Here is a 25213-nt window from a genome sequence, read left to right on the forward strand (position 1 = left end):
GGCAAAAATGATAACACTGAGGTTGTCCTACTTTGGGCATATCATGAGAAGCCAGGATTCTTTGGAAAAGACGATAACACTGCAAAAGAGTAGGAAAAGAGGAAGACCAAATATGAGATGGATTGACTCCATAAAGGACGCCATAGGTATGAGTCTACAGGAGCTGAGTAGAGCTGTTGAAGACAGGACAGTGTGACATCACTCATTCATAGGGTCGCCAGGAGTTGGCGTTGACTTGATGACACCTAACAACCAAGACCCCAACCCAGAACTACTGAATCAGAAACTCTAGGGGTGGTGCCCTCCATCAGTGGTTTTTTTTTTTTTGGTTGTTTTTTGGTTTTTTTTTTGTGTGAGGAAGATCAGCCCTGAGCTAACATCCATGCTAATCCCCCTCTTTTTGCTGAGGAAGACCAGCTCTGAGCTAACATCTATTGCCAATCCTCCTCTTTTTTTTCCCCCAAAGCCCCAGTAGATAGTTGTATGTCATATGTCATAGCTGCACATCCTGCTAGTTGCTGTATGTGGGACGCGGCCTCAGCATGGCCGGAGAAGCGGTGCGTCGGTGCGCGCCCGGGATCCAAAGCCGGGCCGCCAGCAGCAGAGCGCGCACATTTAACCGCTAAGCCATGGGGCCGGCCCTCCATCTGTGTTTTAACCAACCCTCCAGAGGATACTGATGCACCTCAGGCTTGAGAGTCAGCCCATTGGGGTATTGTTGGTACGCGCTACAAACTCTTCTCACACCTTCGCGTTAAAGGGACTCTTCTTAATCCCTCATATTTGTTTCCAGAATGGTCATAAAGTATATATTTAGGAAGCTGGTTACCTAAAGCCTGGACTGCTCAGGCTCTTTGAAACATTTCCTTTTAGTAAAATTCCAGAGCCAGCTCTTGTGGGGTTTGTGCTGAGTGGGTATGGGAACCTCAGCTTTCCTTTGACTTGATCTATCTTGGACCTTTCTTGCCCCAGCCAGATTTTATCTCCTTGGGAAAGAAAGTGTATCTAAACATACTTCTTCAAGATTCTTTTCTACCAGATACTTCCAGTTTGTTGATATAATAATTTTATACACAAATAGCATATAAAATATACTTTAAAACTCAAAAAGATCTGAGAAAGAGCTTTTGGACAACTCTCCTCCTCCCCCCTCCACAAACACACAAACTTACACACAATGCTGGACACATAGAAGGTACTGACTAAATATTTACTGAATTTATTAAAGACCTTTCCTTAGAATCAGAGGAGAAGGAAAGCAAATGCCATGAAGTCCCACTGCCAGGAGGAGTCTTTATTTGAAATCCTTTAACACATAAGACCTTCAAAGAGTAATAGCACTATTGTGTCTGGTGAAAAACAAGTATTTGATTCTATTACAGACAACATATGAGTTTCATTGTGTGTATCTTATCTGCAGTAGAAATGAGAGAGTTTCTCTATCTTAGTTATTCATTCAATTATTGGTTCATTCATTCACTCGTATTGAGAGCCCACACGCGCCAGCTGGGCATGCTTCCAGCCCTGGGGCTAGTGTGGTAAGTGAGGACCTGACCACGTGGAGCTTACAGTCTATGGGAAAGACAGACGATTGGATAAGTGATTTACAAAGAAGTGCAATGAATGTTGTCACAGGCCACACTAGATACATTCTGAGCATGTCACAGGGTAACAGAACCATAGCAGGGAAGAAAAACAATTATGGTCACACACGAGGCTGATGGCCTTGGTCCTCAGAGGCTTATTCAAGGCAAGGCTCATAGGAACCACTCCAAACCGGTCTGAGTGGAGGAGGTGCTTCTGCGGTTTGGCCCATGTCAGCAGGTGGGTCACTGCCATGGCCTTCGGGGAAGGAGGAAGATGATGGCGAAGGTCAAGAAGACCACGCTGGCCATGCCTCCAACCATCAGGCCCAGGATGCTGCCGTGCACCTGTGTGGCCTGACAGCGCTCCCCTGTGTAGAAGAAGGTGTGATCGGAGATGCACCTGGGGGAACAGGACACAGAGGGAGTGTGAGACCCACCTGAGCCTCGAGCGCTTCCCGGTGACAAGCACCAACACGGCAATAATGGCGGCAAACACTTCCCGAGCGGTTCCACGTGCCTGGCCCCATTCAAAGTGCTTTATATGAGTCAGTTAAGTGAATCCTGTAACCACCCTTTGAGGTGGTCGTTACTACCAGGTCATTCTCATCATCCTCATTTCACAGAAAGGTTAAATAACTTGCTCAAGGTCACATGGTTCGTAAGTGTTTCACACTTGAAGTCTAATCCCCGGAGGTCTGTCTCCAGACTCTGCACTCTTGCCCACCATGTGCAACGTCCAGAAGAAAGGTCTGGGGCACTCAAAGAACATGTCGCCTGACACTGGCTCAGACTATAAGCCATAGGGGAAATTCTCCAGATCGAGTCTGACTCAGTGGATTAGCTGGAGCTTGGAAACTTCTAGACAGTATCAATTAAAATGTTACCGTCAGATGAGCATACTGTCACCTATCTCGCAGGTTGGCCTGAAGTTCTCGTAGATAATGAGCACATTGTGTCTATCACGTGGTGTTTTGCACACAGCTGGCACACAATGGCTATGCGCTGGTGTTCCTTTTTTTAAATGTTATTTGGTATAGAGATCAACTAATCTCAGAAACAAGGCATTGAGTGCAGTGTTTCATCCCTTCCATTAGAACAATTCTAGCCTTTGTTTCGAACAATGTTCCTATCACAGAGTCTACTCACAGAGCAGAATGAGATGATTAAAAGTCAAAGCCTCCTTTTATGAATCCTGGAACTATTTTACCTTTAAAAGTCTCATCTCTAGTCTAGGAATTGGCTTCTTAAAAACCAGTGAGTAATAGTAAGAATTGTTCAATTTTTTCTGGCCCAGTCCCTCCAAAAAGAGTTTGATTATATTCTCTAGTCTTAGAGAAATTGGAGAAAACCAGACAACATGACAACTAAATGTAATGTGGGGTCCAGAATTGGATCCTAGAACAGAAAACTGATGTTTTCTGGAAAAACTGGGAAATCTAAATAAGATCTGTAGTTTAGTTAATACTTGCTAATAGTATTTAGTTTAGTTAATGTTCATTTCTTGGCTTTGCTAGTTGTGCTTTGGTTATGTAAGATGCTAACATTAGGATAAGAGAACTCTGTAGTATTTTTGCAATGTATCCTTAAATCCAAAATTGCTTCAAATAAAAGTTAAAAAAGAAGAAAGAGAGTGGAGATCGAAAAGAACTCAGATGAAATATAGATATTTTGAGCCAAGCAGAGTGGTTTCTCCGTCTGTTGCTATTCTGTCAAATGTAACTGATGCTTCTGTCGTCACATACATCTTTTTATGAAATATTTTTAAGCAAATGGCAAACATTATAAAAAGAACTATTAAACATAGTGAGTCGTGCAGACAGACAGAACTGGATGGAAGTTCCAGCTCCAGTATTTACCATCCGGGTATTTTAGACAAATTACTTAACCTCTCTAAGCTTCAACTTCCTAATATACTAAATGGGGATAAGAAGGACCCTTATGTCATAGGGTGACTGTGGGGAATAACTTAGATCGTGCATGTATACTGCTCAGGAGAGCTTATGACACATAGCAAACAGTAAAATTATCAGATATTCTTATTACTATTATTGAAAATATAACTATAATAATAGTACAACAGAACTATTGGACAATAAAAATAATAATTAACAACCAAAGATAACATCAGCAGTCAGTGAAGGTGGAAGCTTGGTCCTGAGTCCCCCTGTGGCAGGTCATGGAGTAGAAAGTCCTTCGGCTAAAAGCTCTGGGTCTTTTCTGAGCACTGCGGTGGAGTTTGAAATCCTAACAGGATTGAAGATGTGGTTGACAATGCCCCACAGGTGGGAAAGGGATAAAAGTCATGAGACAGGTGATTTGGGACCCCTCTGCCCTGGCAAGACCCCTGCTCTGCCCTGACAGCATAAGCCCACTGACTCAGGGCACAGCCTTGTGGAGTCAGGGACAGCCACATCCAGTAGACCATCTGATGGGGTCTTTGCCCCAACCTGAAAGCAGCGCCTATTACCAGGGTTACACAAATAATCGGCTCACGTCTGCTGCCCCACCACCTGCCTCCCCCGGCCACAGAGCCTACCTGCAGCTCGCCACCCCCTTCACGTTCATACAGATGCCTTCATTTTGGCACGGGTTTGGGTCACACGGGTCTCTGAAGTACTGTGGCCAGTTGTGGTCCTCCAGGGGGCCCGTGTTCTCCACTGACCGCTTCCGTCGGCTGGGCTGCTCCTGGCCCAGGCTGCCAGGTAGGGCTTCCTCTAACAAGGCCTTTTCTGAGCCTTCTTCTGAGGCCTGCTGCTCCTGGCCTTGGAGAATGAGGCCTTGGGAAATCACACTTCTTCCAGTAGTCTGAACTTCAGTCTGGCTAAGGTGGGTGATATCTTGAGGAAACGGACAAAGGATGGTGAGGAAGATCTACAATTAATATCTGAATACACTTCACTTCCACTTATGGAGAAAGTTCCCTGGGCCACCTCTATCCCTCATGGACATCACCTTTAGTGACATGGAAAAGTGGCTTTGAATCCAGCTGAGTCTCATAATGCTGGCTATTTTTATTTTTAAAGTAGTCCAATCACATTTTTATTTATTTAACTTGAAAAAAGAAGCACAAAGTAAGCATAAATAGACTGATTGAAACTAGATTGAAGTCAGTGAACTGTCATGTTTGATAAATTATCGAAAAAGGTGACAATAACATTTTAGTTTCTCCCAAGGAAAGTTAAAGTAAAGATGTGAATTCTTGAGCAATAGAGTAAAATGTGGTTCTCTTAGAACACATCTTTTTTTTCAAGCTAGTCCTCAAAAAATACCCCCAGCCTCCATGAATTGTTTAAAAATCAGTGCAAAATCAGTAGAACACCCAAAGCATAGGATTATTTATTCAGGAAGACCAGCAAAAGTACCTTCAAAATCCACAAGAAGTATAAGGTCATCATTTTTAAGAAAATTCCTCCTTGTTAGCATTTGGTGGGAGATGAAACTACTCCAGCCCCAACCGATGCTTCTAAAACAATCACAGTCGTCATAATAGGATCCCACAGCGGATGGCCTGTCCCAGATGACGGAGTTATTTATTGCTGCAAAGTTATAGGTAGCATCAAATCACGTTATGTCATTATACTTCACTTTCCAATTTGTCTTTAATGAGTATATAGAGCTTTGTTATTCAGAAAAAATTATGTTGGAAAAAATCAGGTTAATTACTCTTTCCGGGAGAATTAAAACTCAGAATTGGAAGGGTGGAGACGCAGAGAACCACAGCTCTGAATGGTCAATTGTCCACTCCTGAGTGACCTCCTCAAAGAAGAGGGAGGAACATCTACAGGCTTAAGGCTCAAGGCTCTTTATTTGAAAAAAAAATAGTCTGCCCATTTCTTTATCGATGCAAGTTTGTTTCATGAACATACTGATGATCAGTAATATTGATACCAGCTCAACACAAGGTTGACATAAGGGAAGCCATATCGTAGAAAAGAAACCCTATTGTAACTTTGAATGACCTCTGTTTAACTAACTCAGACATGCTCTATAGGTTTTACGGCCCCTCCCAGCTGTTGTAAGTTGATGCCTTTGTTCTTTGGTTTTCTTAGGAATGTGATGACCCCTGGGCAGAGAGTCTATGCTGATAGCTGTCATCAATGACAACTGAAAGATCAGGGTATAGGGTGTTGCCCCAGTATCTGATGCATATCAAGTAAAACAAAAGACTATCAGGAACTAAGATTAGATGTCTGCCCCCACCTGGAGACCAGCCCCCTATATAACTGGCCTGTAATCTTGGAAAGATGGGTTTTTTTGGACATTAGTTGGCCATCTTCCCCCTTGCTAGCAAGCTGTAATAAATAGTCCTTTCTCTCCAACTACCTTACCTCTTGACTATTGGCATGTCTTGCGGCAGGCAGACAAACCCCCTTTTGGGGTGGTAACAATATTTTAGGAGTCAGTGCATTAGTTCTGCACAGAGCCAAGCAAATCCTGAGTATTTGATAAATGGTTAGCAGTATCTGTCTTCTCATTTAGACTGAGCTCCGTAAAGGAGAAGCTGTCTGATTTGCTTTTATTCTAAGTGGCTAGCATAGAGTTTGACATATTGCAAGTCCTTAAAAGATGCTTGATGAATGAATTCAGAAAAGATAAGGAAGACAAGATGACATTGAAAATTTTAACTTAATGCTCCAACGTGGCTGCGTTGTTGATAAGCCCACAGAGGAAATGTTAACGGAGAGGAGCATTAATCTCTCTTATGCAGAGAAGAATCACGTCTGTTGGCCCTTCCAGGTTGAGGGGCAGATCTTACAACCACCTACCTGAAGATGTCTGGGACGTTGAGGTAGTGAACACCATGCTTGAGGACATTCTATTCCTGACATCGGGTTCCTGGTCAAGTATTGTCATTATCACTTGTCTGTTTTCCGCTGGCCACTCCAGGATAGCATCATTCTCCCCACTGCATAGGTGAAATGCAAGTCCTGTGTAGCCAGAGCTACTGGAGCTTATTGCACCATGAGGGTATAAGGTCAACCCAAAACCGTATCCCTCTGAATTATAGAATCGAGGGCTCAGGAGGCTGTCCCCTTTAACCGTGTTTTGAAGGACCTGGGAGAAATTCCGTACTGTCCAAACCCCTGTGGGGCAGGCGGTTTCCGTCAGAGTGATGTCATCCAGGTAAATTCCCCCATTCGAGTTCTGGGGATCACCTTTTGTGCCCTGGAAAAGGTAGCGAAACTTCTTTTCCTCGCTGAGTGTCACATGGGCAATTTTCCAATTTTGGTCACTGTCTCCTGAGGACACAGAATAAGGAGGGTGACAACTGTGGCCAACAGTTATTGAGCACTTACTCTGAGCCTGGTACCATGCCAAGGGCTTTCCATGAATCATCTCATGTAGTCCTCACAACGGCCCTAGGAGACAGGTACTGTTATAAACTGGTTAAGGGACTTTTCCAAAGTGACATATCTACTAAGGGAAAATAGCTAAAAAAAATGACACATTATGACATTTTAAAATTCGCATTCCAACTTAATCATGAATTTGTTTTCCATTATCATTTAATTCCACAGGTTCTGGGTTTCCTCCTGGGTTTGATGGCCTAAATGCACCTCACCTCCAAATGTTAGACCTGAATACCCAAGAATTAGGCTGAACCATATAAAATAGTCATTTTGTAAGCCAAAAGTCAAATAATGGCAATTTCATAGAGTCCGAGCAACGACTTAATGCCAGAGAGATATATGGCAGGCTCTAGAGTAGATAACTTGCAAGACCAGCTGGATCTCCTCTGCACAAAACTGACTCATTCTCTAACATCCAATTTTTTATCTTCCTCATATTATCTGAAATTCCACCAAGTAGGAGATCCCTCCTCTTTTAAAAAACAAATAATCCCAATAGAGTTACCACTATCTAGATACGCACAGTGCAGTGAAAATTAGATCTACCTGCTTTTTTCCTGAAACTGAAGGGGAAGTGGAAATTTTGACTAAAGAGCTTAGGTAGGAGGGAGAAGCTTGTTCTAGATCATGAGACCCCGGGCTGGACAGCATAAGAAGCCAGAAAGGAGCTGGAGCGTCTGGGGAGAAGAAGCTGCCAGGCCAGCAACTCAGAGTTCCCCAAAGATCTTCGGGATTGTGCCCAGGGTGTGCCCTAGGGCTGAGAGAGGAGAAGAAACATGTGACATCACAAGAGGGAACGATGCTGCCTAAAATGAATCCACACAGATGAGTGTTACAGAAGTTTAACCTGAAATACAATTGACCAGAGGGCTTTGAAAGGGTCTTTTATCCTCTTTCTGTGTGTTGTAACTGGTAATCTACTTACAGAGCTGTACTTTCCCCAAAACTGAAGAGCCCTTTTATCTCCCTCTGTTCTCGGTGATTGTCTCCAAGGGACAGGTCTAACAAGGTTTTTTCCTGAGGTGGAGCTGGTTGTGGCCTGTGTAGTCGGGTTACATGTACACATAGGAGAGAGATGGAGAAGGTATAGCGACCATGTCTATAACATACGAACTGATCTAACTGCCATCTCCTGGGGACAGGAGTGCAGCCAAGTGGAGGCCACGTGGACTTGAAATGTAATGGTGTCAGAAAGTCCAGAATAGGGACAGATACATAAGATTTGAACTACTTAATCAGCAGAGTTATAGATCATGGGAATTCTGAAAAGAGAACAAGAATCCCTTTCTTGCTAATGACTAAGTGCTTTTTTTTCTTCATATGGGTTGACCATGAGGTTGAAATGTGGGAACACAGTACTGAGAGGAAGACCTGAGGGGCCATTACCAGATGGGCAGTGACTCTTCTACAAAGTCATTAAGAAGGTTCCATTTACATGCTCCCACAGAGCAGCTGTGAATCAGGCAGGCAATAAACGGTACTGAGATTGTTTGAGAAGACAAAGCTCATCCCTGTTAGTTCAGAATTGTCATCCTTAAGGGGATCCTGGCCTCACTAAAAACATAAGTGTGTGTGTGTGTGTGTACATATGCATATTTGTGTGTAAGAATTTTGCATGTAAGTTGGCATATAAGCATACATATATACATACACACACAGAAACACATATTTTGTATGTAAGCATTTTGGTTAAAAAATACATTTTGCAAAAGTCAAAAGCTATTCAAAAACAGTTGCAACTCTCTTAAGTTGAATAACACATGAAGACTAAATGACATTCAACTAAACTTTTACAAAAGTGTCATCAACAAGTCAGTATCAGAATGTACTACTTTAAAAATCCATTCAGGGGCCGGCCCTGTGGCTTAGTGGCTAAGTGTGCTCACTCCGCTACTGGCGGCCCGGGTTTGGATCCCGGGCATGCACCGACGCACCACTTCTCCGGCCATGCTGAGGCCGTGTCCCACATACAGCAACTAGAAGGACGTGCAACTATGACATACAACTATCTACTGGGGCTTTGGGGAAAAAAAGGAAGAGGATTGGCAATAGATGTTAGCTCAGAGCCGGTCTTCCTCAGCAAAAAGAGGAGGATTGGCATGGATGTTAGCTCAGGGCTGATCTTCCTCACCAAAAAAAAAAATCCATTCATATGACACTTCCAGGGAACTTACAGAGACACACTTTGAATTCAGTGGAACTCAAAGCATAGCTGTGTAAGGAACTAAGAAAGCATGAGAAGTTTGCTTGGTTGATTTTATGCTTACGAGGATAATATTGAAGCTTTATATGAAAGCGAGCAATAATAGATCCCATCAATATTATTGAGACTCTAATTCATTGTCTCATTAAATATTTCCAATCCTTGGTAACAGCAAATTCTCAACTCTTAAAGGGCACCTAGCTGTCATCCCTCCATTTGATAAAGATGCTCTGTACATTTCAGCCAGAAAAGTGAACCCCTCAAAACCCTTTCTGTTCCCAGGGAGCCCACAGAGTGGCCCGGGGGAGGCAATTGGGCACCTGTTCTTATAAATGGCCTCTAAGGAAGCTGCCACCCTTCAAGAGCAGCGGCTTCATCTAGACGTTCACAAAGAATGCTTCCTTTATTGGGACTCATCTTAACTGAGAAATTCTTTGTTGAATGGAAAAATAGGAAAGCATGTCTCTCTTTTCGTACTCATGAATGAACCACCACCACAACAAAAGAATGTAAATACTTAGCTTTATAACCTTGCATCTTGATTTACAGCCAGACTACCCTCACATCCAACTGCTTACCGTAGCATTTTAAGGTTTTCATGCTGAATCTCTTATAGAAATACAGAAAGTATCACTTAGGAATACGTAAATGATGATAATGGAACTAATATATACAAATGGCTTATTTCCCATCAACTTCACAAGTAGGCTTCAAGTTACTTCAGTGAATTAAATAACGGTATCATTTGGTTGTGTGAAACAGACACCGAAAGACTTATGGTCTCCAGCAGCGTTAATCCCTGCTTCCCTTTTACGTTCCAAACTGCACCCCTGAGTCATCAATTTTCTCTGCTCTCGCTTTCTCCAAAGTTCTAGTGAAAACTGAATTTATATATTCTGATTGGCTTCTTACCAAAGTGTATTTCAGCCTCATCTAAACCCTGGATGCTGCTTCTAATTTCTGAGGGGTAAAAACATTCCTTGAGTGGTTGAAACATGCCAGACATTATGCATTTAGAAGAGGAAGAAGGGAGGTGGAGGACAAGGGAGGAAGCAGAGACAGAGGAGGAAGCAGAGTGGGAGGAGGAGAAGGAGAAGGGAGGGGCGAAGGGGGAAAAGGGAGGGGAAGGGAAAGGAGAGGATCAGGATCTCAGATTTTAAGCCAAACCAGTCCTTGCACGGATGCCTCCAAGTACCTTGAAAGGTCTTCACCTTGACCAGCTTTCGAACGTTGCCCGTGCTGTCATCCCTCCTGACCCAGACGACGAGTCTATCTGAAGGGCTTCCTGTCATTTTGTAGAAAAACTGCAGGCACTGCTGATTCCTCTTTGGGTAAAGAATCCTAGACTCCAGCAGGGCTGCCTCTTCTGCCGACCCTGAGCTGGTGCTGAGGTGCATGAAGTAGCCGGCACCTATGGAGAGAGCACCCCAACGTCCCATCTCTGGCTGCCCACACCCTCGACCCCGGGTACCCTCGACCCGGCCAAGTGAAAATGTGAACAGCCATTTCCAGGAAACAAAAGCTAGAACTCTTCTGGGGAAAACAAAAAGAAGGTTGTTTGTCAGTAAATATTCTGTTTTTCTCCACGAACAGACTCGCTGGCTAAAGCCGTAACCCAGCTCTGCTTTTGACTGTCTTTGTTCCCAAGCTTGTGAAATGTGTACCTCCAACTTAAGGAAATACAGGCTTCAAGTAAAGTTTGATGGAATTTAGCATCTGTGAGATGAATTCCATTTTCCTCACCGATGTCATTGTTTAAACTAGAGACTCACTCCGAGGAAGAGCTAGCCTCCTAGTTGTATAAGAAACTGTGGGATCAAAGGTTTAGGAATTGGGGTTTAAATATTCACAATGATAAAGGTTCAATTTTACCTGTTTCTAGCCTAATAACTGGGTGTATTATCAGTGGTAAAGAATCATCTTTACCATGTCATAAGAAGGGGCATTCAAGGCATACTAGGGACTAACTGAGGATTTCTCCTGAATGTAAAGAAATCTTTGAAAGAACACTGAAAAAGAGGGGGGAGGTGCTACATTTGTGCCAGAGCTTGGTTTTGCCCAAGTCAGAAATCTCAAAACTCTCTCTCCAAAAACAAGTTGGCACCTATACGGATACATCACTTGGAAAACCAGCACACTTTCCAAAGTCAAGCGCAATGAACAGGTCTTGCATGTAAAGAAGCCATTTAAACTTGCTCCAGTACTCAATCTCTTACCAAATGCTCCACTCGAAACATTTCTCAAAGTAAAGATGAAGTTAGTGTCTAGTACAGTTCTAGATATTGTGGCAACATGCTTCTCTGCTCCATCCTGCCTCACACACAGGGTGTGTGCCTTCCTTGTTGGTAAAGAGCATCAATGCTTAAATAAGCTTTCCACAAAGCTTAAAACTATCATAAGAGCTCTAATGTTACACCTGGAAAAATTATATTTTCTCGCATGTTCTTCTCAATACTTGAACTTAGTAGCCTGAGACCTCTGCATTATGAATTACTGAGTGCTTGGCTTAAAGAAAACAAGAACTCACACGGCTAATAAGGTCTCCGGGTGGTCTTTGCTCAGGAATTCCACCCAAGTGGACTTGGAAATGGGAAGTGAAAGTCCAACAACTCAGGCCTGGGAGTCAGGAGACCTGAATTCTTGCCCTGGCTCTGCCACTAACTAGGTGTTCTTCATCTCTCTGGATTTCGAATGGGAAATCTATCCTTCAAGCTCTTCAAGTCTATGCATCTGCTAAACAATGCCAGTGCTCTCTAGCAGAGGGAACACGGTCCCATCAAGTGCCTCCTGTGGAAGAAGCATAATGGCTGGTCAAAGTAACCTGATAAAGCTTTTCTAGATGTCTCTTCTGGGGTGTGATTCTTTCCTTTCCTATTAAGGTGCTAGAACATTGTTCCAGCAGGTTCCTCTCACATGAAGATCACCTTTCTGTTTCGCTGGAAATTGTATATTAGCCTAGCAGCAATCTCACAGGAGAGATTGGAATAAAAGCTATGATGGAAATTTAGAGAGAACTTCAGGCTTGGATCACCCTTTGGACACTTAAGATTATATCTTTAATAATCTGATGTGTGACAGAGACTTTCACCCTTCGCAAGGGCCAGAGGAACAGTGGTAATGTTTTATGACCTCTGATATTCTTTTCCCTGGTGACCTGGGATCTGAGTGACAAGGTGGGTTCCTTCTATGAAGGAACTCCAACCAACTCTCACACAGGCATAGACTAAAGGACTTCATAATAGTCCAGTCTTTAAAAAGCAATTATAGGGGCCAGCCAGGGGGCGTAGTGGTTAAATTTGCATGCTCTGCTTCTGCAGCCGGGAGTTCGAGGGTTTGGATCTTGGGCACGGACCTATACACCACTCATCAAGCCATGCTGTGGTAGCATCCCACATGCAAAATAGAGGAAGATTGGTACATGTTAGCTCAGGGCCAATCTTCCTCACCAAAAGAAAAAAAAAATCAATTATAATCTATAACCCCACCTGCTTCCAAATAGGGTTGAGATGATTTCAATGACAGGCACATAATAAAAGGCTGTCAAAATAGAAATAAAAAATAAATGGAACCTCTGGAGAGAAACAGAACATGGGGAAAAACTACGGAGTGAAGTTGCTGGTCTGCAGCTGGAAGCTCTGCATGCATTATCTCCTTCCATCCTCACTGTTAAGTATCAATTTCTTGATGGTCAGAGAGGCTTGTAAAAGCAAAGACTTAAAAAGTAGCAATAAAAACAACTTCCTGTGGTCACAGGTAGCAAGTGGTGGAGCCCGATTTCAAACCCAGGTCTGTCTGACTTGATGGCTTTTTCACCACACAAACCATCTTTGAACTATCTGAAGCTGCGCTAGCCAATACGGCAGCTACAAAACATGTGGCTTTTGGGCACTTGAATTGTAGCCAGTCCAAACCAAGATGTGCTGGAAGGGTAAAATGCACACCAGATTTCAAATACCTAGTATACAGAAGTGTGGAGTATCTCATTAATAATTTTAATATTGATTACATGTTGAAATATTTTGGATATAGTGGGTTAGATAAAATATACATATATATTTTTTTGTGAGGAAGATCAGCCCTGAGCTAACATCTGCCAATCCTCCTCTTTTTGCTGAGGAAGACCGGCCCTGAGCTAACATCCATGCCCATCTTCCTCTAGGGACGCCACCACAGCATGGCCTGACAAGCAGTATGTCGGTGCACGCCCGGGATCTGAACCCGGGCTGCCAGCAGCGGAGCACGCGCACTTAACCCCTACGCCACAGGGCCGGCCCCGATAAAATATATTTTTAAAGAGAATTTTCTTTGTTTCTTTTTCATGTGGCTGTTAGAAAATTTGACATTACATATGTGGCTTGCATTATAGTTCTATGGAGGGCACTGCTCTAGATACATCACCCTTATTTGCAAAGTCATGTCTGATCAACCATTTGTCTGTATCAGTTTCATCATTGCTTACATGCATATTTCTTTTGCATGCCCAGAACCTGAATTCTTTTTATTGAGTTAATAAATAAGATATGAGAAATGTTCTTTGTCCTTTTCAGACTTCCAGGTTTAATAACTAGCATTCCAATGGAGGCAAAACATGCTGACAGTCATCACCTAGTTGAACCTGGTGAACCAACTCAATGTGTTCATGTTCTACCTTCACCAACCTGTACATTGTCCCACCAAGGTGTGATCCACTTGTCCAGGCTGAGTGCTGTCCTCATGGACCCAGTCAGCATCGTCTCTGGTACCCTGAATCATCCCACAGATGTTTGTCTTCTCAAATGCACAGTGATCCAAAAGGGTGTGCGTTGTGGCTGCAAATGATATTTTTGTCACCTGGTTAAAAAGTTAAGTCATCTCATTTCAAATACTTAATATCTGAGTACCTAAGACCTCATTGTTCACATACAGTAGAATCATGAGCCTTTCATTGTCTTGACTTTTTCGCAAATGCAAATCCTACTCTCATCCATTAGATCTTAAACTTGCCAACATATATGCAGCCCTACCTACCTCACAGAATCACAGAGTCACATGATAAAGAGAATCATGCTTTGGTATGTAAATGCCAACCATGAACTCCTTTAGATCAAGAACGAGGTACCTAGATACCGGGCTTTGTATTTAGTAGGTCTTCTGTACATACATACTGAACAGAATTAAACAATGTGTCTCTGAAGACTAGCGGGTTGTTGGTTCACAACTGTGGGAGTTTCCCAGTTGAGATCTGATGCAAGGCAGGGAGAGACTGAAGAAAGAGGCAGACCACTCCAGATTGGTAGGTGGCAGGTTTAATAAGCAAGGGAACTTACACATGAGTCTTGTCTTGGGAGCCTCATGATGAGTAGATCTCCACACTCACCCACTAGATTCTTGAAGGTTTATATAGAGGCCTTGACTGGGTTCAGTAACATATACCATCCACACGGTCTCAACAACACATTGCTCTCTCAAGGCTGCGTCCTTGAAAATGGCTCTGGCTGTGGGAATGGTGGGTGTATTGTACACTTTAAGGACAGGGGAGGGGTGAGAAGCCTCAGAGTGCCCAGGTCTAGCTCAAAGGTCAACCGGTGATCACATCCTTTCTATGACCTCCTCCAACATGGGGTCATCTGAGAAAATATGCTGTCCCAGAGCATTAGGTTACTCTAGGAACAACTAACCTGGGTAAAGAATTTGGCAAGATACAAAACACCTTCAAGCCTATCACCGACCCTGAGCTTTACATAGTGAAGCATCCTTCAAAAGGAAGCTAAAGAAGTGAGACAACTACAGCTCCTTACATTGGCCCAATACTTTCACTTTACAAAACACAACCACACAATTGATTTTCATAACCATCCTATGAGGTGGGTGTTGTAATTTTTTCTACTCCAGAGACAGAGAAACTAGGGCTATGTAGTTTGTTCATTTCCCTTAACTATAACACAAACGAAGAGGAAAAGAAATGTATAGGAAATCGATAAGGTTGGAGGACTCTCTGTGGGGACTCGTATACCCAGTCCTCATACCCAGAGGTACTCACTGCAGTTATACATTCGGTTTAGCCTCTCCAAATCGATGGCACTGAAATCCAGGCGCTGCCCGATGATGGAGTCAAACTCAGGGATCTTGGCTGTAATGGTAGGGACACTTGCATTCTTGTTAAATGAGTAAGGCCCGTAGTGCATCACAGACTCGTAATCATAGGGCGTGTTGAGGTCTGTGATGATGTCATCATCATAGGTGTCAAAGTTGTGCTCGTATCCTGTCAGGGAGAGAGTCCACAGGTCCTGTTCGGTCACATCATTTCCCCTGTCCTACCCTCTTTGACCAGGTTCTCAAGCAGAGATCAAAAAAAAAAGGGAGACAATGTATCTTTGATTTAAATGTATTTACATATTTAATGTATTTATAGTTAGCATAAGGTATATAAAATTAATACATATTAATCACTATTAACTGATTAATACTATGATATTAATATATTATATAATAGTATATAAAATTATTATAATGAGTATAAAAATACATGTTATAATTAATATATAAATATATACACATTATATATTATTTAATGTATGTGTTTATTGAAATAGAAGATTCATTATATATCTGTGTGAATGTATATGTATAAGACTTTCAGAAAGAGAAGATAAAATATCCAAGTGGAGGCAGATATTCCAAATGGCAAGAATTTGTGAATTCAGGAAAATATTCAGGATTGACACATCTTGCTAATAGTCAAGTACCTCAGCCACCAAGAGCTGTACCTGGCCAGTTCTTCCACGGGTTAGAGAAAGGTAATCTGAGGGGCAGAGGGAAAGGTAAGCAGCTGGCAAGAAAAGGGCATCCTGTCAATCAAGGCTCATACTCTTCTGTTCCAGAAATAGCCCCATGGAGACAAAAATAAAATAGGAAGAAGAAAATTTATTTTCCTATCAAAATAGAAAAGGAAACCATTTTCACGAGATTAGTGCAAGTGAGCTAATATGTATTGCAATGTGGAATGCTGAAATGAGAAGCTGGACAGATGCTCTTTTCACCTGCTAGCCACCGGGAATGTACTGTTTCAGCTGCAATAATGGGAAGTTCACAGATTTTTAATTTCCTTCTTGGGCAGTGACAGGAAAACTGAATGAGAGGGGCCAGCCCTGTGGCTTAGCAGTTAAGTGCGCACGCTCCGATACTGGCGGCCCGGGGTTCGGATCCCGGGCGCACACCAAGGCACCGCTTGTCCAGCCATGCTGAGGCTGAGTCCCACATACAGCAACTAGCAGGATATGCAACTATGACATACAACTATCTACTGGGGCTTTGGGGAAAAAAAAAGGAGGAGGATTGGCAATAGATGTTAGCTCAGAGCTAGTTTTCCTCAGCAAAAAGAGGAGGATTGGCATGGATGTTAGCTCAGGGCTGATCTTCCTCACACACACACAAAAAAAATTGAATGAGAATGCTCATAACTCTTCCGCTAACTTCCCGTCCTCGTGTTCTTCTCCTCTCTAGCTCCCATCCAGTTGTTTTTAACAATTAGAGAAAAGAAAATGTAACCATCTTTCAAAGACTTCAACGTGGGTACATTTAGAATTGAAGAAGTGTGGGGCAACCTCGTGAGGGTCCAGCATGTGCCAGACAGAGTCTCCAAATGCGTTTGGAAAAGCCAATGAAGCCCTTGGAGCAAGACCTTGCTCTAACTATAAAATGAGAAGACTGATCTTGCATCCTCCCACCTCGTGGGGATTTTATGGGGATAGGGATCAAAGCATTTTCGTAGGTGGGACGGGACTGAAAGAAATAAATGACCCAAACAGAGAAGGAGGAAAGTAACTCCTTCCAGATCATTTGGTCCTAGGATGTCATTTGAGGGGTAGAATTATAAAGAGCTTCAAGGTGGTGTGAGGGCTGGGGCTTGGGTCTGGAATCTCCTGGTGACTCTTGGTGGCAGCTTAAGCAAAGCACTTTCAACTCACTGGATGTGTTTTCTTTAACTTTCAATAAAATCATCAAGTTAGAATAGATTATTTTATTCATTATTATTCAAGGATTCTTACCAGAATGCTTTACCCCATTAATGTTTTGAATAATTTTAAAAAATTTATTCAACACATTTTTGTCATGCCTAAAATATACTGGAAGCTGTGCTAGGTAGGAGGTGGCCCCGGCAGTGAATAGAACAGGCATGGTCCTGCCTTCAGGCAAACTCACAGCTGAGAGCCTTGAAGACGGAGCGGTCTTGTAAACCAGAGGTCAGTCGGCAAACCTTTTGTGTAAAGGGTCAGATAGCAAATATTTTTGGCTTTGCAGGTCATATGGTCTCTGTCACAGCTACTCAACTCTGCCACGTAGCACAAAAGCAGCCACGGACAATACATAAACAAATGGGCATGGCTGTGTTCCCACAAAACTTTGTTTACAAAAGCAAGTGGATATGGCCCATGGGCTGTAGTTGCAGAACCCTCCTAGACTTCAGAAGTTGAATTTCTTCCTTAATGGGAGGAAACAGATCCAGAAAACACAATTCTGACTTAACAAATGGAGACGGATTTGGGGAGAGAAGTACACTGCCAGTACAGTATGTTCTTAGGTTAAGCAATAAGATTGTCATCTGAAGACGAGATGCAAAAAAAGTCATAAATTACCCTGAGCAATAATACTGACCTTGCTTATGATTTTATTGTATTTGATGTCTCATTTGAGAACCATTCTCCAGTGATTGCAGGCAATTTAGAGATATGGAATTATGCCTGATGAAAATACAGACAGGTGATGAGCAAATGTGTTGAGTAACCCATGCTCAACCCAGGACTGAAGCAAGTCTGCAAACTACCCTGGCGAAATGTGTCGGCTCCCTCTGAGAAAGGGAACCTCATTTGACCTAAAACCATCTGAAAAGCACTAAGCATTGTGTTCTTCAATACTTAAAAATGTGGATGTTTTCCACTTCCTCGTGTAATTTTCAGCAGAGGCAAGTATGTATACTGGAAGGTAAGAAATTCAAGCCTCTAGGCAAATATAGACAAAGTCTAAGAGTGCCCTGAGTCTCACAAGCAGAGATTTGATCTTTGACCTATGACCCCCTCTCTCCTTTCCCCTCTACACAGACCCAGCTATTACCACTGGAAGACAAATACATTAAATTTTTATCTGTTATTTCATATCTGAGTGAATACTCTCTAAGACTTCTCAAGATTGGACTGGGAGGCAAAGAAGAAATGACTTGGCATCTAGCTCAGTGGTTGGATGGTCGGAGGGGTAGAAGTGTGTGTGTAGGTCTAATTCTGGTGATGTATTAGGCTTACAAACCACACAGTTTCCTCCTTTCGCCAGCACTCCATATTCACAGGAATATCAGACTATGAGGTACTGGGATGAACAGAGACTGAGAAACCCATAGGTGATTTTGATATGATCAGCCATCCCCACCTCTAACTCACGTGAGAACCATTGATCCACCTCACTCCAAAATGAGCTAGTTCAGGCAGAAGTCTTTTGGGATTCATATTTAATTTTAAAATATGGCCAGTTCTTCCAAGTCCCTAAAGGTAAAATTATTAGAGATACACTACAGTATATGAATCCATATATGATATTGGGATCCAAATAAAACAGATAATTACAACGCAATTATTTGCCTTACAAAAACCACGTGTGATAATAAAGGCATTTCTGATATACTAAAATTTCATTAATCTATTACTGCCAAAAATAATGCTTTTCCGCTCCCTAAACTAATTTCTAATTAAAAATTAGATGTTTTCAGAAACACGGCATTGACTTTTCCCCCAGCACACTGGGAAAGTATTCGACAAATAATGTTTTAGTGTGCTCGAAAACACTCGACTTAGTTCCGCAAACAATTAAGGAGGGTAGTGTCCAGGGAAGTCTAACAAAACTAAAGAACATGGAAATTGTGAGAATAACACAACTGCATAATAATATGTGAAATAAAACTGGTCATCCTTTGCATAGTATAGGCTGGGGGCAGAAGAGCGGTGCTCAGGAAAGAGAAAGAAAGGACCAGAACATTTTGATTAACTAGAACTCAGACTATTAGCCAGAATTAGCATAATTAGGGGTACAATTTCAGATAAAAGTATTCATTTCTGTTGTTTTGTTTTGTTTTTTTAAAACCTATCATTGACTTGGTAAAGCACCAAAAAAAGTCTTGAGTGTGTTTTAAAGTCATCTTACAGTCAGCTAAACCTCATGGAGTCTCCTAGAGCTACATAAGATTTCACATCCGGAGAAATGACCCCGACATCCTCAGAGACTTAATTCACTTGACTCACTAAGACAGGAAAATACACAGCATTTTAGATAGATTTTCAGCAAAAACACTGAAACAAAGCAAAACCTTCTCATTAACTTTCAGTTAACCCTCACATTGAGTTAACCAACATACACCATTCCCTGAGACCTTTATTTGGGATCAGTTATGATTAGATCAGTATAGTCCACAAGAGAAGCCAAGAAATCATACCCTCTTCCTATTGTGTGTTCCCACTCGAGAAGCTGAAGCCCCCATCCACACACAGATTTGGCCAGGTCATCCCAGGGTTGATCTCAGCAAGCGATAAAGATATTAGCAAATCCCACCCAACCACCTTGGGTTCATACACACCTGAAATGATTTCATCCCACCAGATGTTCACGTAATCATCTCGGTCAGTCCTTGACTGCTCATGGTAAAATCCCAAAGCATGCAGGATCTCATGTTCAATGATGGCCTTATAGTCACATCCCTGGCCAATGGAAATATTCTGTCCCACATGTTGGTCACCAACCTCAGACCAGCACCTTTAAAGAGGAGAAGAGGGAAATTTTCTTCTAGAGAATTCTTAAGAGGTTGTAATTCAGAAGATTCCAGAACACAAATTGGAAGGAAGTTAAGTTCAATGAAAAAAAGAAATTATCAATAGTATTCTCGTAGGCTAATGGTTCAACATAGGAGACTGGTTAAATAAGCAATATTCCCTGGAGGGAATGTTATGCAGACTTTAAAAGTGATGGTCCACCAAAATAGTGGTACAGACGCAGAGGCAAATTAATCCTAATAACGCATCAGGTAGAAAGAAGTAAAAATTGGCATTCTTCCTCACCTTCACAAACCCATAAGGCATTCCAAAGAATAATGCTATTGCTTTTATACCACAACATTAAGTTGTCTCTGAGTGGTGGCTGTGGTCGATATAAATTTTCTCCTTTATACTTAAATGAATTTCCAAATTTTCTTTAATGAGCAGGTATATGTTTTATGCTCATGAAAAAGAACTTCCTTAAAAAAGCGAGTTAATCAAGTCCATTTCTTTGGATGTAAGCCGATCTGCAGCATGATGATAGCACAGAGCAGGCTGCCCAGCTTACTCCTGAAGGAGAACACGTACCTTCCCTCGGGAAACAGTGGACTCAGAAACTGTTGGCAGAGACTCTAAATTCCTCATGGTGTTAAACTCTTGCCCTCTTTTCCCCAACTGTTTCTGTCTTTTCTCATAAATCCAATTTTCCACCGCTATTAGCAAACTCAAAGTTTCCCACAAATTGTCTCCTAACCAGCTTTAAGGTGAGGAAGAAGAATCTAGACTCTAATCCGTGCTCAGCAGGATAAGACGTCTGCCGATAGTTCTAAACACAACCAACAAATTGCAAGTTCCTTGGTAAAACTCATGTTGTCTTACCTGCCCTTGTTTCCCTGAGATTGCTAACATCAAATATTTTCAAATGCTAATAGATTTGATTTCTATTCAAAGATGGATCTGAATTATTTTCTAACAACTTTATTAAGGTATAATTTACATACCATAAAGTTCATCAATTTTAAGTATACAATTCAGTGATCTTTAGTAAATTTACCGAGCTGTGCAAACATCATCATGATCACCTTACCTCTCTGACAGTAGCATTTCATTACCGAATCAGAGTTTACTCTGCAAGATATCCACCATCCAGAGGAAGCATTTATTTCTTTATTATCTTTTTTTTTTTAACATCTCTCTCTAACAGAAAGGTATAAGTTGCAAAAATACTGTAACTCTGCCACTCTGTGAATCTTCTGCCTTGTCTTTCTGAAAGAGCTCAGCTAACCTCCAGCTTCAGGGGACCAAGGCCCTGAAGTGTTTGGGACATTTTGGTCCAGCCGCTTCTCCAAAACTACCTCCTTTTCACTTCCCCTAACTTAAATGTAACAGAGACACCTCCTGGCCCAGGCTATACGAGTCCCCCAGATTCAGGTTTTACAGAAAATGTCCCTCCAAGTTGGCCCACCCCTTCATCAGGTACCTGGGGACTGAGTTGCAAAATGAAAAGAAGCCAAGAGAATTTTACTGGAAAAGGGACAACTCTTGGAAGGTAATCAGATCAACTTTGTTTTATTTTTAAGGGAGACAACTTCAAAAAAAAAAGTAGTAGTTAAAAAATGGAAATAAAAGTGTTTAGAAAATGAAATTTATTCCTGAAATTTTTAATAAGTGATTAAAGGCTTTGGGACTTTCTGGAAGCTCAGAGATTGCCAAGGGACAAGGTGAGGAAGTCAAAAGCAGAGGACCTCTACAATCTGTGTTCTTGGCAAGGTCTGAGGTATACTTTACATGTTTTCCCTTCACATAAGAAGAAACTGTCCAAATACCATTGGTAACCTCCATTCATGACCTACCAGAACTTCAAACAATAAAGCACATGTCCAGAAACAAATTCACTGTCTTATCTCTAAAGCAACTCTTCTGGCAATATTTCCAAACTCAGGGAATGAAGTTACTACTCACCAGTCATCCAAATCAAAAATCTGGGAGACATCCTTGATTCCTCTCTCTTTCTAATCCCTCACATCAACTAATCACCAGGTTCCAATAAGTCCACCTCCTTACATAGTTCTGAAATCTATTCCCTCTTCTGTATTTCAACTGCCTCTTCTTTAGTGTAGGTCCCTTTCACTTCTCTCCTGGAGGATTGGAATATCCTTTAATTGGTCTCCTGCCATGTGTCTTCCTCAACTTCAATTCTTTATCCACTATTGCTAGAGTAATCTTTCTAAAACGGAAAACTGAACATATGATGAATCTTGCACAAAACAGTAGATTCCCTTACACAGGATTCTCTATTGCCAGGCTCCTGTTTATCGTCCTGGCTCCGTTACTCATCATTCTGCCCCCTTACACGCAAAGCTTCAGACATACTGACCTCAATGAATTCTCCAAGTAAGCCAGATTTCTACTCATGTTTGCGCTCTTCTCTTCTCTTTCTTCTTCCCTTTCTCTCTTCTTCTTCTTCTTCCTCCCCACTTCTCTCCTGCTCCCACTCTCTTCCCACCCCTGCGTTTGTCCTTTCCTCGCCTCTGCCTCGATGTCCTCTCCCTTCTCCATCTCCCTAACACTCAGGTTGGCTCTCCCTGACGCTTCACCTCATACCTGCTTCTGTCCTCCTAGAGCCCACGACACTCACCATAGCGTACTATAACTATTTACTTGTTTCTCCACCACCCTCACCTGCTGCCTCTAAACCTTGTGAAGTCTAGACTGTGTCTCATGCTTCTTTGTACCTACAGACTAGCACGCTTCCTGGCATATAGTAGGTGTTCAGAAATTTCTTTTTTAATAAAATTATGAGCTAAGAAAATAACTAAGGTAAGTAAGGCACTTGTATCTAAGTAGTCATCAGAATTTTACTTTTTTTCCCACTGCTAATTGTTGCATACTTTTTCTTAAGAGCCTGAATCATGTGCTAACTTCCTTCGTCTCTGTTATCCATCCATGATTAACAAAAACCCCATCGTCAGAACTGAACCACCAAATCCAGGCGACACCTAGAGGCAGTGATGGGAAATGCAGCGAGAAGAAATACCTCCGGGCGGGGCTCGAAGACACAAACATAGAGGCAGGGCAGACGGTAGCTTCACTTCCCAACCTCATCAACCCAGGTTGGTTGACATAAACACCACTGGAAAAAAAGGGCTTCTTTCTTGATATACCATTTATTTATTCTTGGAAATAAATAACTGTGAAAAGCAAATTTACATCTAGAACTTCTTCAAGAGATCCAGGCAGAGTACCATAATTTAAAATAGTACCATAAAATAGTACCATAAAGTAATTTATACTTTAATAAACCTGACTTGAAAAAACTACTGTAATTTAAAACACGACCTAAACCTAGAAAAAGAATTAAGATAAATTTCCCTCGGGCCCACAAGTATCCAGACAACTCACTCTCTACATAATACATTAAAAACGTTATGTGATTTAAAAATCCACAGTGAAAATTTTGATTTTGCTTTTAGTTTCTTTCCAATTTCTTCTTTTAGCCTTTGAAAGAGATGTGTCATTTTTTATAAACCAAAGGATGCATGATTTTCACACTCTAAAATTTCATACTAACCCACTAAACTGCTGAAAGATGATATACGAGCTCTCTCCTTCATAGGGCTTGAAATCCACACAGGACTTGAGGCGGAACATTTCAAAGGCATAGAGAATGGCTCCTTTGGCGTTCAGCCCTGCAGAAATCAGTAAAAATATCAATGAGCGTTATTTAGCTCTAGGATAATATACATAACATAGTTTAGAGAAAATCATGCCACTGCATAAAATCCACAGAGGTCTATTATAGATGTTTTTGGTGGTAAATAGATTCCTTGAAAACTAAAAAATTAGTTGTGGATATAAACAATAAGTGTATACTTTAAAAAAGTAATGTAAATATAACTAAAAAATAAAAATACACTTGTGTGTGTGTGTGTGTGTGTGTGGCTGAATAAAATCACAAAATAATTTTCCCACTTTCTCCCTTTCCTGTTTACCCATTCATGCAGAGATTCTCAGTGCACTGCCTCAGGAGACTCACATGGCAGAGCAGAAGACAGAAGTGACTGCAAGCCATTTCTGTCTTCTGGATAAATAGGTAAAGTATCTTGGAGAGAAGCAGTGTGAATGGTGTTCCTTATTCCAGTCTAAAAAAACATCGCCTCGTACTGGAGGAAGAGAGCAGAGCTTAGAGAGGTTTGTGGGTTCTGAAAGCATAACGAGCCCATGTGGTATTTTACCTTGCTTCCTTACAAGACCCCTGGGGAGATGGCAAAGCTAGACAAGCAGCACTGCAGACAGCCTTAGAAAAGATTTCTGTAACCCAAGTTTGGGGCTTGAAGGCGTAAGAACAATAGATGCTTTCTCATAACCTGTGTGGACCAATGACCAAAGATCAAACGTCTTTTCTTTCATCTAACATGCATACACCTTGGTGTTGCATAAGGCAAGGATGGGGTGGAGAAGAAACATACTCCAGAGGAACAGAGATTATGTTTTACTTTGTGTGTGTATATTTTTTTCTTCTATCAACTCATTGAAGGTAGGTCTCTAAGTTAAAAATCAAGCTAAGTTACACAAAATTATATTTCTTGCACATTTGATTTTGTGCATTCTCTCAAAGAGTTTATAATTCTTGGCAGTTTACCAAGTCCTTATCTCATGTTTTCTTGGCCCTTATTTCATTTAACAAACTACCAAGTTGGAGATTCCACAGTTCAGATGTCATAAGATCATATCAAGGTCACTAAAGAAATAGTCATTGAAATAATCAGTAAATTAATCGTGAAAACAACAAGATAACAGCAAGATCATCCATTAAACCTACTGGCTGGTTTTCATGGACTTTTACCTACTCTTACTTAGTGACATCTATAGTAGAAGATATGTACACAAGACAGCTTGGTCATCACAAAAGTGTAAGAAAAAAAAGTTTGATTATACTAAAGTCAAGCTGTCTATAAGGTTAGGTTGCTTTTGCTATCCTCAAGCCAAATGGTGGGAGTTCTGAGAGTGGTTAATTTTAAAATCACAGCTCTTCTGCCCTCCCCACACCTGAATAAGTTGTAGAAAAGGAACTAAACAACCTTGTAATAATTTTGTAAAAAGTGTCCCAACATCATTCAAAAGAAAAAAAAGTGGAAATGAAGCCTCCTTCTTCACCATGAAGCCAACCCTGAGTGCACCTCCTCTGAAAGCCACACTTGATGTTTGTGTGCTCTCTTTATGTAGGAGGTCTGATCCACTCAGGACACTGTTGGCTCCTTGAGAGGAAGGAGCTTATCTTTTGCCTTGTTGTATTCCTAA

At 41.7% G+C, this 25213-nt stretch overlaps 1 protein-coding gene across 1 annotated transcript in view; it reads right to left on the reverse strand.

Annotated features, from left to right (window-relative positions):
* Positions 1 to 1795: 1795 nt before the first annotated feature.
* The window catches only part of MEP1A (meprin A subunit alpha), a 37134-nt gene continuing 13716 nt past the window's right edge, over positions 1796 to 25213 (reverse strand). The window contains exons 6-14 of the mRNA XM_058553947.1: positions 23484 to 23601; positions 19738 to 19913; positions 15160 to 15381; positions 13799 to 13948; positions 10336 to 10551; positions 6353 to 6826; positions 4949 to 5122; positions 4123 to 4423; positions 1796 to 1986 (exon numbers count right to left, since the gene is read on the reverse strand). Of these exons, the coding sequence (XP_058409930.1) occupies positions 1830 to 1986; positions 4123 to 4423; positions 4949 to 5122; positions 6353 to 6826; positions 10336 to 10551; positions 13799 to 13948; positions 15160 to 15381; positions 19738 to 19913; positions 23484 to 23601 (1988 nt within the window). The 3' untranslated portion in view covers positions 1796 to 1829. The remainder of the gene's footprint in view (positions 1987 to 4122; positions 4424 to 4948; positions 5123 to 6352; positions 6827 to 10335; positions 10552 to 13798; positions 13949 to 15159; positions 15382 to 19737; positions 19914 to 23483; positions 23602 to 25213) is intronic.

The sequence above is a fragment of the Diceros bicornis genome, chromosome 14, assembly GCF_020826845.1.
Source record: "Diceros bicornis minor isolate mBicDic1 chromosome 14, mDicBic1.mat.cur, whole genome shotgun sequence".
NCBI lineage: Eukaryota > Metazoa > Chordata > Mammalia > Perissodactyla > Rhinocerotidae > Diceros > Diceros bicornis.